The 17242-nt window shown below is 41.2% G+C and overlaps 1 protein-coding gene across 7 annotated transcripts in view; it reads right to left on the bottom strand.

Moving 5' to 3' along the window:
• LOC136864684 (uncharacterized) overlaps positions 1 to 17242 on the bottom strand; it is a 281939-nt gene that overhangs the window by 120835 nt on the left and 143862 nt on the right. For 5 of the 7 annotated variants that reach the window (XM_068225896.1, XM_068225900.1, XM_068225899.1 and 2 more), the window contains one exon: positions 1672 to 1749. The exons of the other annotated variants lie outside the window; for them this stretch is intronic. In XM_068225896.1, coding sequence (XP_068081997.1) covers positions 1673 to 1749 — 77 coding nt within the window. In that variant the 3' untranslated portion in view covers position 1672. The remainder of the gene's footprint in view (positions 1 to 1671; positions 1750 to 17242) is intronic. 7 annotated transcript variants of the gene reach the window in all.

Below are 17242 nucleotides of genomic sequence, written 5' to 3' on the forward strand. Positions count from 1 at the left end.
GGCCGCGGGTTCAGTACCGCAAAGGCACCCAAGACGACACCAAGCCGGATCTCCTGAAGGATTTGATTCATATTAAAAACGCTTATAGGAAGAGATGGCAAAGATTTAGGGACCCAACTGACCGGGTGGAATATCTGGACCTAGCCCGGGAAGTACGAAATCGATTGCTGGAATGAAAGATTGAAAAATGGGAGGAAACATACCGTAATCTATTAGAAAACGAGTCAGATCGCGAATTTTGGCGGATTCTCGCAGAAAACGAGTCAGATCGCGAACTTCGGCGGATTATATATCTAAAACAATAAAAATTCAATTGTAAATTTCAGTATAATACCGTAGCGAAGCACGGGTATCTTGCTAGTCATTTTATAAATACAGTAATTTCATCGCACAAGCCATGCATCCAAAAGAGAAACTAAAACAGGAAATGTGAGGGTAGTGCTACAGAATTGAATCACACACCAAACAAGAATGGTATCGGTACTTCACATACGGATAACTGCTACAGAACTATGTACCACACAGCCCGCATGTTTTTGGAATTATCTATTGTAGGCCTGATAGCAATACATTTGCGACAACTTAACTCGCTTATTATAATGATGACTTCAGTAATGAACATAACAGTCTTTTTTCCGTTTGCCATGACAGATAGGTTTTCCTTTTGCTTCTTTACTTGTTGTTTACCGTCAAACTAACACACACAGGTTTTCAACGATAGTGGGGTGGGAAAGAGACTGGACCTTAACGGAGAGTCTTTAAGAACAATGGCTCATTTTTATCGTTTCAATGCCATTCAAATCTCTTGTGTTACATTAGTCTAAACATCAAATTTTAAGGACAGAAAATGAGAATTGTATCTTACGCGGTGGGTGTTTTTAGTGTTCCACATTAAGCTGACTCTCCCCAGGAGCTTGCCTAAGAGAACTTGCATATCCAGGACAAATTTGATGAAAAACATTTTTCTAGTATTCTACTTGGACTACATATGAGGCACAGGCACTCGCGAAAAATGCATCACTCTGGCAGTCACTTCGTCATTTCTTACCACATGTTGCGCTTTGTGATGAGGTTCTGTATATATTGAAAGTGCAACTTGGGGCACAATCGAAAGTGGAAACCGAGGCGAGGAAGTAGCCAAAGTAGGTGGTGATGGTATTACAGTAGACAATGGCAGTCGTAGAATCGATGGCCCAGGTAACAGAAGCGAAACTGAAGATGAATGTATTAATTTCATGCGATACTCTCCTTTGCTCGGTTTTTCGCTCCATTCTCGCCTTGAACTACTCTTTCTATCGCCAGGGGAAAAAAGAGATAATATGAGGTCCGGTTCTGTAAACGAGAAGATATCTGTCTGTTCTTTTCAATCCTCCTTGTTTCGAAATTGCCTGACCTGTGTTTTTGTTTTTGCTATTTCATTCCTTACAATGTAAGGTGGGCCTTTCTAGAAAGTTACGTCTATAGGTTGAAATAATATATAAATGATATAAAATAATGATCCAAGACGTGATTCAAGATTCATATTTCTTTTCCAAATTGTAAGTGCGAGGTAGGGTTGGGGGAAGTTGATCACGCACGCGTTATAACTACACAATTTTTTTTACAAACATACACGCATGTATACAACACATATGCATGCACATAAAAGTACTTATTCAGGCATTTGCTTACGTTATTTATTCGGGGAAGGTGAGGAAGTCATTTGCTGTATGGTTTGAATCCACAATGTAGGAGGAGGACTGAATAGGGCTACAAAACAAAAGAAAAAATACATTAGTGGTGAAAAATTATCTTTATGGTTACGAAGAGATGAAAATGAATGCATCTTTCAATATGTGGGAAAAGACTAGTGAATCCACTTGACTATAGGTATTCTTACAAGTAGTAATGAGCGAGAATCGAACCGCAACAGCTTCAATACACTCACGTCACGAGACAGACACAGAAACTGAGACAAATAGCATTTCAAGAATTCAGTCCAGTTCCATATTCTAATATGAGTTCCTTCTGGTGATCTGTTAACAGCTGATGGAAAACAGTAATTGGTAAAATGTTCTCATGGAACAATACAAAGCATACTTTACACTCCATTTAGAAACTGAACCTGATACTAACATCTGCAGGCCAGTCTGGGGAACATATGGGTATGTACTCTTCAACACAGATTTGGACAGTGTGATACGGCAAGTGACGCAACCGGAAGCCTCACTGATTGAGTTAAGCCGGGTCACACAGGCCATATATTGTATAGTGCCGGTGGGCGGCTGAACCGGCGTGAGAACGCCATGCCGCTTGCACCTCGCACGCGCACAGCCTACACGTCCACGATGAGCTGCGTGCAATCAAAAACATTACCGCGCGCCTCTCTAGGCTATGCGGTGAGTGGAGTTCCTACCACCTCATGCCGACTCGCAAACTAGCATCGAACAGTGGTGGCAAAGAAGACAAAATAGACACCGCAAAACCGTTAGCCGAACAATTGACAAATAATAATTCAGGAGCCCTAAAGAGCTTTAAAAAAATACTTTCCTCTTCGTATTTTATTTACTTCTTTATTTCGTCACTTCCGTCTCAGGTCTAATCGAAACATCTATTGCTAGACAATGTATGTTACTTAATATATCACGGAAATCGATAGCTGCAGTCGCTTAAGTGCGGCCAGTATCCAGTATTCGGGGGATAGTGTGTTCGACCCCCAGTGTCGACAGCCCTGAAGATGGATTTCCTTGGTTTCTTATTTTAACACCAGGCAAATGCTGGGGCTGTACCTTAGGTAAGGCCACGGCTGCTTCCTTCCCACTTCTAGCCCTTTCCTGTCCCAACGTCGTCGTAAGACATATCTGTGTCGGTGCGACGTAAAGCAACTTGTAAAAATAAAAAAAATAAAAAAGAACCTTAATATAGACTATCACATGAAGAATAATTTTTGCATACCGTATATTGGCATATTCTGCAGTTAATAAATTATATTGTAGAATGGAGGGGAAAATGAACTGACAAACATTGGTGTATGCTTAATTTGAGTTTTAAACCATTCAGGGATGACGATTCAACGGATATTTAGATGCTAAACAGTGTTTATGTTTAACATTCTAACTGCATGAATATGTCCCGTGAGTAAGGGATGAAAGGAGCCGTGCTCACCAAAGAAGTCACAACTCTATCAAATATTCGCGCGACATATATCCGGTTATATTTATACGAGAAAGATACATTAGAGAACGATCGAGGTTAGATTTGTGTTATGCAGTTGCTGCTAGCAGTGATGATTCTTTTTTTTGCTAGTTGCTTTACGTCGCACCGACACAGATAGGTCTTATGGCGACGATGGGACAGGAAAGGGCTAGGAGTTGGAAGGAAGCGGCCGTGGCCTTAATTAAGGTACAGCCCCAGCATTTGCCTGGTGTGAAAATGGGAAACCACGGAAAACCATTTTCAGGGTTGCCGACAGTGGGGTTCGAACCTACTATCTCCCGAATACTGGATACTGGCCGCACTTAAGCGACTGCAGCTATCGAGCTCGGTAGTGATGATTTCAGAGGGTGGCCCGGGTGGGGGGATAATCACCCTCGCGAAGACGACCCCCCACACCTCGAGGTTTCAGCCGCAGTATAATACAAATTGATACCGAGACCGGAACATGTACTTGCATTATCAATCATAATTTTTCGGTTAGCAAGAAGTACGTATTTTTCAGACCCTTGAGAAACTATGTAATTTAACACGAATCTCCCGTGCTTGTGCAAACCGTTTCTCTACAAGGAACACAAGAAATGAAGTTAAAATAAAACAACAATCAAACTGATGATTTTTTAATTTTTTAAATGCTATTTGTTCGGGGCGTTGACCTATAGAGATCTTTTGCCTCTACTTGCACCATGTGATATGAACCTGCGTGTAATTTGAATGAGGAAGTGCAGTGTTGAATTTGAGGAAAGGAACGTTAAGGACGACACAAACACCCAATCCCCAGGTCAGGGATATTAATCATGTGCAATTAAAAACCCCTGACCCAGCTGGGAATCGAACTAGGGGCCCCCGGGTAACAGGCGCACGCGTTGCACCCTACACCGCGGGGCCGGACAACTGATGATTAACTGGGTTATTGAGCTTTGATATATGAGTGTAAGTTTTGTTTTACTCCATTAAAACTCGACAATCACAAAATCCGTTTTGACAACAATTAACTTATTTTTAAATTCACTTCTTATAATAAGTACTTGACGAATTCAACGTTGTTTATGGATTCTCCATGATCGACATTCCTGACAGCTATTCTCTTCCCGGCGCGGAGTGAGTCTGTTGGTCTGTGCTCAGTTCTCTGTGAAGGTATTGTGTTTTCATAATGAAGAAAGTCCGGCTCCATGGCTAAATGGTTAGCGTGGTGGCCTTTGGTCACAGGGGTCCCGGGTTCGATTCCCGAGAATTTTAACCATCATTGTTTAATTTCACTGGCACGGGGGCTGGGTGTATGTGTTGTCTTCATTATAATTTCATCCTCATCATGACGCGCAGGTCGCCTACGGGGGTCAAATCAAAAGACCTGCACCTGGCGAGCCGAACATGTCCTCGGACACTCCCGGCACTAAAAGCCATACGCCATTTAATTTATAATGAAGAAGTCGAAATCTCATATGTTATTGTTTTTCTTTCCAAAGAAACAACGCTTTTCTTCGCTACTCTGGTTAATTGTGCATGGACAGGATTATTTGATACTTGGAACCTACAAGTATCAAGAGCGACTACTTTCACATGCTTTTCACAATGCGCGTGTTTGTCTAATTTCTCCGGACTTCCCGTAGCTTTCCCAAACTTAATAAAAGGCACCATTATGAGTACACCGCCGCGTTCTCGTACAGCTTCAAGATCAGTTTTTAAACGTCTCGCAGTATTTTCAAAATGCAGCACCCCGATTCCGATCAAAATATAACCATTAGCAGCCTACTTAATGTACGCTCCCACTTTTGAACTCACGTTCACTGCCGATTTATTCTTATACACTTGCGGTAGCAACAATATCCTTTGACTGAGCAGTGTGGTAGAACAAACGAAGAATTCATTCATTCTCATTCCTTTAGAAACTTTTCTCATGAACAGTCGAGATTTCCTTCTGATGACGCAGAGCAAAGTTCTCTACGAAACGTAAAGAATTTCACCTTATTTTCTTGACACGTCAAAGTCCAAAAGCCTATATCATGTCTATAAGTACGGGCCGTGAAAGCATCAATGGCAACATGCATGATTTATTAAGATTTCGGGAAAGATAAGTTGGAATTTAGGAACAGGAGTATTGGTCCATTATTTTTACTTCTTCTTCTTCTTCTTCTTCTTCTTCTTCTTCTTCTTCTTCGGTGCTGCCTATCTTCCCGAACTCGACAGGGGAACTAACCTCACGCTGCTATCTCGCTTTTTCTTCTATTTAGAATTTTCTGTTTTAAGTCTTAAGACAGAAATACAAAATCTGTATATACATAATACATATTGGGGTTACGTGAATGAACTGCGATGTTCCTGACAAGGAAGTTTTCATAATTTCCTAAAGTCTCTTTCACAGATTCATGCACGAATAATTACCATACATACGTATTGAATTGGTTGGACTGGTGCTCAAGTCTATGCCAATAATAGACTGAAATAATTTTCTTACGCCGGTCTGAGTGGGTCAGACGGTTAAGGTGCTGGCCTTCTGATCCGAATTTGGCAGGTTCGATCCTGGCTCAGTACGGTGGTATTTGACACCGCTCAATTACGCCAGCGTCTTGTAGGTAGATTTACTGGCACGTAAAATAATTCCTGCGGGACCATATTCCAGCACATCGGCGAATCCGAAAACCGCAGAAGTAGTTAGTGGGACGTAAATGAAATTATTATTATTATTATTATTATTATTATTATTATTATTATTATTATTATTATTATTATTATTTTCTGACGGTAAAAAGAACCTGACTAGATTCGAAACTCATGGCCTTCAATTTCAATACTACCGCGATAACTATTACGCTACAGGCCCACAAGTTTTCAATTGTAAAAATTTATGGTACTTTTTAACAATGCGGACCCTCAAGTTTGAGCATATTAGAGTTCCATATTTGTTAATGTTATTGGTTTAACGTCCCACTAACATTTTAGTAGAATATTTGATTGATTTATCAATATAAGGTGAATAGAATGTAACCTCAACATAGATGTGAGGTCATGACTTTTTTAATACTTGCAGTGCTTATCAGTTCCCATGCCATTATCTTGCTGGGTAATTTGTTCAGCGCATAACACTTTCCTTGGAATATAACTGCAATGTAAGATTATTTAGTGACAAACACTGATACATTCTAAACAACACGCCAGTGCGCCAAGAATCATACAGTGGCAATATGTTATTGAAGAGTTGGTTACGCCAAACCAAGTAGGTAGCAGCACCATGGACTTTCTCGCTGAAAACAGCAAGCTGTCCGGTATTGTCATATTAAAAGTATTTACCGTCACTGACGGTACACTTTCCATTTCAACACACACTATGCATACAAATCCGCAGCATCTAATGTGACGTCACTTCCGTCACACATTTTGTCGCGGTTTTTTTTTTTTTTTTTTTGCTTTACGTCGCACCGACACAGACAGGTCTTATGGCGACGGTGGGACAGGGAAGAACTAGGAGTGGGAAGGCAGCGGCCGTGGCCTTAATTAAGGTACAGCCCCAGCATTTGCCTGGTGTGAAAATGGGAAACCACGGAAAACCATTTTCAGGGCTGCCGACAGTGGGGTTCGAACCTACTATCTCCCGAATACTGGACAATGGCCGCGCTTAAGTGACTGCAGCTATCGAGCTCGGTTTTTGTCGCGTTACCATACACAAATTTTCGGATGACTCCCAGCCATAAGATATATTCATGTCAAACAGATCGCCAGTACATTAAAGCATGAACCGATAATTGATAGAATACTTCAAAAAAAAAAAAATAACAGTGACCTTGAAAATTGAATTAAGCCTCAAAAGTACACGATCTACATTTGTTAGCATGAATACAGCCTCAGAACTAGTAAACTGTATTGGTGAAGTTTAATACGCTCCAGACGAAATGTTTCTCCACAGCAGATACTTTTCTATAATGGGAAATGAATCGACTAATGTAAGTAACTCTAGTGAGCAGTCCTTGTTCGTTCGGTATGCTGCAAAATCCCCTGTTGACGTTAAGGAAAATGTCTGTGTATGATAGAATTGAAGAATACCCGTGCTGAATCTACAGGTATTGATAATAAGCTAAAGAACGAAATCTATCGTACGATAAATTAGTATAGTGTTCGTTTGATGGAGCTTCCAATTTCAGTGGTCCGCGCTCGAACTGCGAAGGAATGAAAAAAAATGAACTGTCATATATATTCACTGCAGAGCACGTGTTTTGTCGATTGCTGCTACCAATTGTAGAAACAAACATCCCAAGACAAGATGTGCATTGCATATTATTAACCGGGCGAGTTGGCCGTGCGGTTAGGGGCGCGCAGCTGTGAGCTCGCATCCGGGAGATAGTGGGTTCAAATCTCACTGTCGGCAGCCCTGAAGATGGTTTTCCGTGGTTCCCCATTTTCACACTAGGCAAATGCTGGGGCTGTACCCTAATTAAGGCCACGGCCGCTTCCTTCGCATTCCTAGGCTTTTCCTGTTCCATCGTCGCCATAAGACCTATCTGCGTCGGTGCGACGTAAAGCAATCAGCAACAAAAAGCATATTATTAACATATACAAAAGGATGGTGCTGATGTGTCAAGTTTGGTGGGGGGCAATTCTATTAGAATGGATGAATTACAATTTCTTAGTAGGTTTGGTGATTGTACACGAAACATTATATTCTATCTCAAACGTAAGCAAGATCCTGCAAAAACGATCACTTACAATTTCACAACTTCCTGTTCTTGTGTCTGGAACTATGGATCACTTCAGAAGCACAGATAATAACTGTAAGAAAGATGATGAAAACTAAGTAGTACATAAAATTAAAAATCTAGAGATGGCTGCAGCAAAAGTGAAAAGTGTGTGTTTGAATGAAGAGGAGAAAAAAATGCAAAATGCAAAACAATTTGTAACGAACGTGATCTGTAGAATACAGCAAAGGTTGTGAAGTTAATTTCGTATTATGAATTTTTAAACTTTTCAGCGACTTACAGAAAATGACTGTAAAGAACGGCACTTATTATAGGGGCTCAAAAATGTTGATGCTTTTATTGAAGTATATGGCTCGCAATGGACCAGAATCTGGCAGAGATGTTACTTCCTTTAAGTTTCGATATTAGGTCTCTAAAGACACTTGCTGAATGAGTGTTGTGCATTCCTGTTTCCACCGCAGATGTAGAAAAGTAATTCAGCACTATGAATAGGTCAATAGAGAGAGGAGGATAAACAGAAACAGAATGGGCCAGGATACACTTCAAGCTTATGTGAAGATGTCAATCGAGATAGAGGAAAAAACAACAGATGCTTATAGTCCACAGTTATACCTTACAGAAACCTCGGCGAATTCGTCTCGTGTGAAACATGTAAGTTAACTGCATATATTTAAAACTAACTTAATTAGGCCCTCCTAATGATATTTAGCTGTAAAGTTCGCGAACTTGTACGATTCTGTTTAAAAATGTATTTGTTTGTATCAGGATATAATATGCTGTAATTCTTTTGTCTTCTCCTTTGAATCCCCCCACCCCCCGGAGTCAAGTAAATGGAATCAGCACTGGCTGCTAAACAGAAATGAACGGGAAGTTATGGACGCCCTGCGGAATATCATCACGAATAAGTTTATGCCATCTTTTCTGTATCGCTCCCCAAATCCTCATTCTCTCATTAAGGGTGATAGTGCTTTAGCAGCAAAAGACAATATAATGCTAGAAGGTGTACCGCTTCAAGTTGTTAAGAAATACAAGTACTTAGCAATCACCATGCAACCGACAGGAAATTCCTTCAGGATACATATTCAGGAAAAATCCGCAGTGGCCATCAGAGCCACTTATAAAATAAGAAATATAACCCAGCTGTCAACTGATACGGCGATGAAACTCTTTCATAGTGCAATAGAGCCAATAGTCACCTATGGTATCGAAATAATATGGGAAAAGCTGTCATTTAGTGACTTAATGGAAATTGAGAAAGTGAAGGCGTATTTCATGAAGAGGGTTATGGGTGTGAGCAAGGCATCCCCTTCTAGGCTAGTTTATGTTCTTATGAGGGAAACCTTCTTCATAGAAGACATACGATTAAAACACTCTTTGCCAGCTACTAGATCAAGCCAGAAGCTTCAACGACAGAGAGAGGCGAAGAGAGAAGAGATAGAAGAGGATTTCTACAGCACAAGCGCTATATGTGACAGAAACTGGACTAAAGAAGGTCAAGAGCAAAGGCATGTTGTTACCAGGCTGGCCATACATGGCTTTCATCACTGTATTTGCAGGAATACCACCTTTCATAAACCAAACAATGAATGCGTTTGCACCCTCTGTGGTCAGAAGTGCAGTTTATATCATATAACGGAATGTCCGAAAAGGGTGAAATCAATTACCGAATATAGTAGGGAAAACAACCATCTAGCAAGTTTTCCTCGAATTCATGGGATACTGTCATAACCGGAAAGTAGAAGAATCGACAAATAAAACACCGGTCATGTCCTGTAATTCCGCTAGCCAACGTTGAAACGCTGACTGCATTATTTAACAATGCCAGACATTGTTTTTGAGTTAGGTGCCACGTAAGGTAATTTTTTTAAACCTGAAAATGAGGCGCTCAGGATTCTGAACACAAATTCTCCCATTTTCTTGACAAGTGTCCTAGCTCTCACCAGACGCCAAAGAACAGTCATAAACATTCCCTACTTTTAAAAAATCCATTCAAGCTTATTCCTATACTAGTAACATTCCACGCCATCTCTCCAATGACAGCTCGGAACATACCGCTTAGTCGAGCAGATCGTCTCCTTACCAGAACTCCTGCATCCTAGTAGTTTAACTTCGCACTAATACAGACCTCGGCGTTCAGCGACTTCTGTGTCTGCGCGCACATTCGCTGCTCCAAGCTCAAATCGGGCGGGCAGTAGGTCATAGAGCAGCGGCTGCGAGTAGTGAGCATTGCAGTTACATATCATGGCTGAGCAAGTTCAATGCAGCAGCGTAGCTAAAAGTCGACCAGCTTCTCCGTGGGAAGACAAATATTTTGTTTCTGCGAATGATGATGGTGGATTTACATATCTCTTGTGTAATGCAACTACAGTTTCAAAACTATATAATACTGCAAGATATTACGAAGGTAAACTTTGCATTTATTCCACATTGTGCTCTATGTTCTGTAAACTCAGCGTAAACCAATAGCATAATGACGCCCACGCCATAGGTCGTGATGTTGAGTCACTCGCCCTTTTACGGACAGAACCCACTGCTGCTCAGCTGGACCGTTGCCTACGAGATATACAAGGCTGGGACAGAGCTACTGATTTGCCGCTGAAAAAGCGGCCCGACCGTGTTCACGGTTTGGCCGCTAGATGTCAGGTGCGGAGTAATTGTGATGCTGTGTTGATTTTGTGCAATTTATTGTGAATATGGTTTCTGTTGGGGAGTGTCTGTGAGGTTGAGAAGATGCACTGTTGTGTACCTCTCTGTATTTCGGATGACACTAAAAAAGCATGAACATTGACGTTCCACAGTTCCCATTCCGAGTGCGGTTTAAGGGAGAAATGGAAGCAAACTATTTCTAGGCAAGGTGATATAGGAGGATCTCTTTAGGTACCTAGCAATTCTTCTCATGAAACAGATTTCAGTGTAAGCACATCAATCAAACTTCCTTCTGTTTTCATTGTGTATCCTGTTTACAAACAGGACAATGCCAAATGCAGGAAGCGTCCAGCTCCCAAAAATTGATGTATTGCCATCAAAATTTAGTAAAAGTTCCGATTCAGATAACGATGAACATACCATATCTTCATACGTCAGCCACAAACGAAAAAGGAGTACAAGTCTCGTTTCTATATCAAGGAAAGTCTACAAGTATCTCTGTTAAATCTAAAAAATATACGGATGAGAAAATTAAATACCAGATTACAGAAAACAATCTGTAAATTGAGAAGTAGGATACGGGTGATGAAATCAGAAAAAAACAGTTTTACGGTATCTGAACTTGACCAAAAAGCAAACCAAATAGAAAAGCATGCCAAAATTGGTCATTTAGGAGCTTTATTCCTGTTAGAACGAATTTAATTTTCTTCTTCTTTCCTCATCCGTTTATCCTCCAGGGTCGGTTTTTCCCTCGGACTCAGCGAGGCATCCCACCTCTACCGCCTCAAGGGTAGTGTCCTGGAGCGCCAGACTTTGGGTCGGAGGATACAGCTGTGGAGGATAACCAGTACCTCGCCCAGGCAGCCTCACCTGCTATGCTGAACAGGGGCCTTGTGGAGGGTTGGGAAGATTGGAAAGGACAGATAGGGAAGAGGGAAGGAAGCGGCCGTGGCCTTGAGTTAGGTACTATCCCGGCATTTGCCTGGAGGAGAAGTGGGTAACCACGGAAAACCACTTCGAGGATGGCTGAGGTGGGAATCGAACCCGCCTCTACTCAGTTGACTTTCCGAGGCTGAGTGGACCCCGTTCCAGCCCTCGTACCACTTTTCAAATTTCGTGACAGGGCCGGGAATCGCACTAATCACACTAACCACTACACCACAGAGGCGAATACAAATGTAATTTTACGGGAAGAAAAAAAAGAAATACGGTGAAACGACACTAAATATTTGCGTCCTCTGGCATAGGAAAGCACTTACCAGTTATAGATTTCTGTGATCCTTGCACTGCCTAACTCTACCGTGTATCTCGTAGGCAACGGCTGGACACACTTTCGTTGCCCGCGCGCCGACACCCGTACTAACACATCGAAGGTTTTCGGCGACGTAAGGATCTTACATGATATTATATTTATGAACATCACTTCTGAGCTTGATTTTGTCTATTTCTGAGTATACTTTACGAAGTGCATTATAAATATAACAGTCATGAGTCATGGCAGAGAGCTCAGGGGCGCTGACTTTGGGGTTGTTACGGTGCTCGAGCTACCCCTCCCCCGCCACACCCAGAATTCTGTCAATCAGGGAGGACGATTGAAAAAAAAAGAGATAATAACAGAACGAAAAATATATATTTTTGTCCCTAATCAGCAACGGGGGCCTGAGGAGCCAAGTAAGATTTAAAAAAAATACAAGTTGCTTTACGTCGAACCGATACAGATAGATCTTATGGCGACGATGGGACAGGAAAGGGCCAGGAATGGGAAGGAAGCGGCCGTGGATTTAATTAAGGCACAGCCCCAGCATTTTCCTGGTGTGAAAATAGGAAACCACGGAAAACCATCTTAAGGGCTGCTGATAGTAGGGTTCGAACTCACTATCCCCCGAACACTGGATACTAGACACATTTAAGTGAATGCAGCTATCGAGCTCGGTAAAATTTTGTTTACTTTATTCTCATTCACAAGCGAGTTATATGGATATATTATTTTATTAATTAGATCTGATTTATCCAAAACTTCAGAAAGGGTGATTTATTCCAGCGGTAGTTCAGTCTGCTAAAGATCGCTTTAACTAAACCCATTTTTTACATGTACATCAGAACGTTCTTTTTCCGCCTTAAGATGATTTAAAACTTACATACGCAGTATCATGACGCAAGGAGAAGTGAACGACAATGCAATCATGTATGTCCATAATCAAGAAATAAAAAAATTACACTGAACCTCGAAACTGTGGCGTACATTGTCATCAATCGACGGTTCGTAGGAACACCCTGCTTATGAATGAGAATCAGAAATTCTAAATTTTGTACTAAAGACTTACGACTTTCAGTTCCTCTATTATTATAACAACTTAATTCTACTAATTATACTTATAATTATACTAATAATAAATGCCAAATTTGAGGCAATTTGCCTTTTTAAAACTCAGTTTGGTATCATTCTACGAGAAAACTAAACTATTGAGTTTTTACCTTAACATTTTAGAGACACACTCTGTATTTCTTTAGCTGCAATAGCACTTTCTGACCCAGTGAGGAACGCAATGGCAAACTACCTCACTCCTCGTCTTGCCTAGTACGCCTCATTTAGCGCTGCCATTGGTTTTTGCGGTTTCCTTATAACCGCATAACCTTTGGTGGTGCTATTTGAGGATCCAACCAGCCTCTGGGCTGATGACCTAACAGACAGTCAGTACGGTAAAACTGTGTAAGACATAAATGATCGGAAATTGCATTCTCTATAAAATTTTGTTTTGTAGTACTTTTCGATTGGACGAGTAACATAAGTATTTAAACATGTGTTTTTTTTCTTCAGGGCGGAAGACTGTTTAAGTAAAAATATTGGTACATTTCTATCTAGTCCGGCAAATATAAATTCCGACTTGAATGTTCACCGAACAGCAGGCGTCAACGCGCTGTTCACAACAGCTGGAGAAAAATCGAGTAATCTTCGATTTAAATCGACCTATCGAATGAGTTTCTCTTGATCGGCAACTCGGCACTAAGCAGCAGAATGGAAACATTGGGCCTTATTATTATCTGCTCGACTAAAGCTTTGTAATTGCTGCCTTACTGAAAGAAATTTTACTCGTTCAGACAAAAATAAGTATTTTAGTGCCGTGTGTTGGCTGTACAGTTGTCCGACTCATTGGCTGAATGGTCAAGGTTGAGGCCTTCGGTTCAGAGGGTCTCGGGTTTGATTCCCGGCCGGGACTGACCCTGGGACTGGGTGTTTGTGTTTGTCCCAACATTTTCCTCTTCATATTCAGACAATACAACACACTACACTATATCCGTCCATATACGGTTGGCGTCAGCAAGGGCACCCGGCCGTAAAACAGAGCCAAATTTACATGTGCGACACAGTTCGCACCCGCGACCCCACAGGTGTGGGAAAAGCAGTAAAAAAATAAAGAAGAGATGTCTGTTGGCTGTGTAGGAACTTACGATCGCTGGCATTTTTCTGATGTGATGCCGGTGCCTTTCAATTTTCTTGAGTATGTGATTTGGTGTATAGTTTGCTTTGAAAAGCGGCGTGTCCTTCGTGATTAGATTTTGATTTTCTTAACGCCGTGTGTAACTTGAAAGAAGGCAAAGAAAGTATTAGACTTAGTTGGTAATCTGAACACCAGAACAGAAACGATTTGACGGTACATACTGTTAACAATCGTGAAAAACGAAGTTTCGTTCTTATAAGCACGTGAGCTAGCGTTTGGTGGCGAGTTAGGTTGTTATTTTGTGAGTCGAGGTTAGTTTTGAAGGATGAAGAAAATAACGAACTATTTTACACCCAGCCAGGCATTGAAAAAGCTGAAAGTTAATTATTCGAACGTAAACAACGATGGGGAAACGTCAACATTGTCGCGTGGTGATATAAAAGAAGATGACAACAATGAGCTTTCAGCCGCGTGTAACAGTGGGACGGAAGACACTCCCGATTCCTGGGATTTGGAGAAAAATCTGGAATTTTGCAGTAAGTACAAATGGTTAGTGATAAAAAGAATAATAAACTCGGCTGAAAAATTTGTAAAGAAGTTGGCGACTTGCGAACTGAAAGCACATCACGAGAAATGAACATTACACAGCAATGGGTTTCAGTTTCTATTTGTGCAACTGGTGGAAATGAAAATAAATATCAGCAACTGCTTTCTATCCGCAATAAAATAATAATAATAATAATAATAATAATAATAATAATAATAATAATTTCGTGTGGCTCTTTCTAGCCGGGTGCAGCCCCTGTAAGGCAGACCCACCGATGAGGGTGGCGGCATCTGCCATGTGTAGGTAACTGCGTGTTAATGGGGTGGAGGATAGTGTTGTGTGTGTGTGAGTTGCAGGGATGTTGGGACAGCACAAATACCTAGTCACCGAGCCAAGGGAATTAACCATTTAAGGTTAAAATCCCCGACCCGGCCCGGTATCGAACCCGGGGCCCTCTGAACCGAAGAGCACTGCGCTGACCATGAATACATTCCCCTAAATATGGCTGACGTCAAGAAAGGCATCTGGCCACAAAACAAGGTCAAATCCACAGGTGTGACACAGTTCACAGCGGAGGAAGTTCCAGAATTACAACAATCTGAATAAAAAATGAACAGAGACATACGATATACAGGCAGAAATAACGGAAGACATGTAGATTTTGTGTATAAGTAAATGTGAAAGTGAAAAAGAAACAGCTTTGTTAAATTATGTGTAGATTATTTCTGCATATTAACTAATACATTACAATTTATTGCAGGCTTGTGAACAGAAATTCAGTAGTGTTTGTCTGATCATACATTTAATAAATAGTAAGGATAATTTAAGTGTGTCCTTTAGATTAATTATATTGCAAAGTATTATGCAGCAGACTCCCTTTCCGCTTTTTCTGTGCGCTGAGTGAACTGCGCAACACGTGCGTTGGGCCATCATCCCCACTTCACTCGGCTCGTAGGCTTCTTTGCAAACATCACACAGGGACAAGACATGCTTAAATCTCATGCACCGTTCGAGTTTCACATACCCTTTTTATCTAATTTCCTACTTCACGGAAAGTTATCGTTATATATTTGCTTTAATTAATTATTGTTTATGATCTAGCCATAGGCTACATTAACTTGGCATATTAATGTCTTATTACAGATTTCAATCTATCAGTAACAATGGTGTACTGGTTGCACAAGCCAGAGTGGTAAAGTGAGAAGAGTATCGTTTCATGTTTTTTTTTTTTTTTTTTTTTTTTGCTATTTGTTTTACGTCGCACCGACACAGATATGTCTTATGGCGACGATGGAATAGGAAAGACCTAGGAAGTGGAAGGAAGCGGCCGTGGCCTTAATTAAGGTACAGCCCCGGCATTTGCCTGGTGTGAAAATGGGAAACCACGGAAAACCATCTTCAGGGCTGCCGACAGTGGGGCTCGAACCCACTATCTCCCTATTACTGGATACTGACCGCACTTAAGCGACTGCAGCTATCGAGCTCGGTTTTTCATGGATTTCCCAACCAAACTGATCTGATAGAACAATGGCTTAAAGCAATATCAAGAGCAGACTTCAGATCCAATTTAAATTCTAGATATTCTGTGGTACGTAGCCTTCATTTTCGTCAGTCCGACTATCGACCTAGACTGAAAATGAAGAAACTGCAGGGTGCTGCTGTTCCTTCTCTTTTCCCTTCTTATCCATCTTTCAAATCCAACAGATCAAACCAGAGCGTAGAACTATTATGAAACCTTCAGTCAATGCCGCAGGTAAGAAATGGAAATATGAATCAACTGAGCCAATCTGTGATGAATGCAATATCTCGGGTGTCTCTCTGCATGAGTATCCCGGAAATGATTACTGCCATCGTTCTGTTGATATCCAGTGCGACATTTAGATGAGAAGCATCTCAAATTGAAAAACAATTGTGACTGAAATTGTGGAGAGCACGGGTTAAACTTCCATGTCTTGAAAACGAATTCAATAAAACTATTCAGGAGTTGGAGATTTATAACAATAATTATCACAAATCCTCGTCATGAATAATTATAACAGTCGAGCAAATCCCTCAAATACCAAGTCTTCATTCCTTCTTGAGAAAATAGCGAACTTTGAGAAATGCTCTCCCAGATGGACAGAACCCACTGTAAAACACAGTACAGTGTGGGAATTAGTGATGGGACATTCGATTCATTTTACTGAATCGATTCATTTGATTCCGTTCACGTTACTGAATCGATACAGTGATCCGATTCACGGCTCATTGGTTATCGCTCCTACTGCATCTGTGTAGTATGTGCTGGTAAGACAGCAGCAACAGCATTCAGTGCTCGCAGCTGCCATCTGGTCTTCATACTATGAACTCCTTTCTTAGAAAAAATGCTAGTTACTCTAATACATCGAAGGTTTCCGGCGACGCAGGGTGGGAAAGGTTAGGATTAGGAAGGTAGCAGCCATGACCTGAATGAAGGTACAGTCCCAGCATTTCCTGGTGTGAAAATGGGGGAACTACAGAAAAACCATCTTAACGGCTGCCGACGGTGGGATTCGAACCCACCATCCCCCGAATGCAAGCGCATAGCCACGCGATATTAACCGCACGACAACTCGCTCAGTCATTAAAAAAAATATTTTTCTATCAGCTGAGGATTGTTTTTAATAGTCATATTTTGTATAGGCTACCCGAGATGTACAGTAGCCCGCTGGTTTTTTGATTCAACATACTGTTATTGCGTCTGTCCACAT

This window comes from Anabrus simplex, chromosome 2 (genome assembly GCF_040414725.1).
Source record: "Anabrus simplex isolate iqAnaSimp1 chromosome 2, ASM4041472v1, whole genome shotgun sequence".
Classification (NCBI taxonomy): domain Eukaryota; kingdom Metazoa; phylum Arthropoda; class Insecta; order Orthoptera; family Tettigoniidae; genus Anabrus; species Anabrus simplex.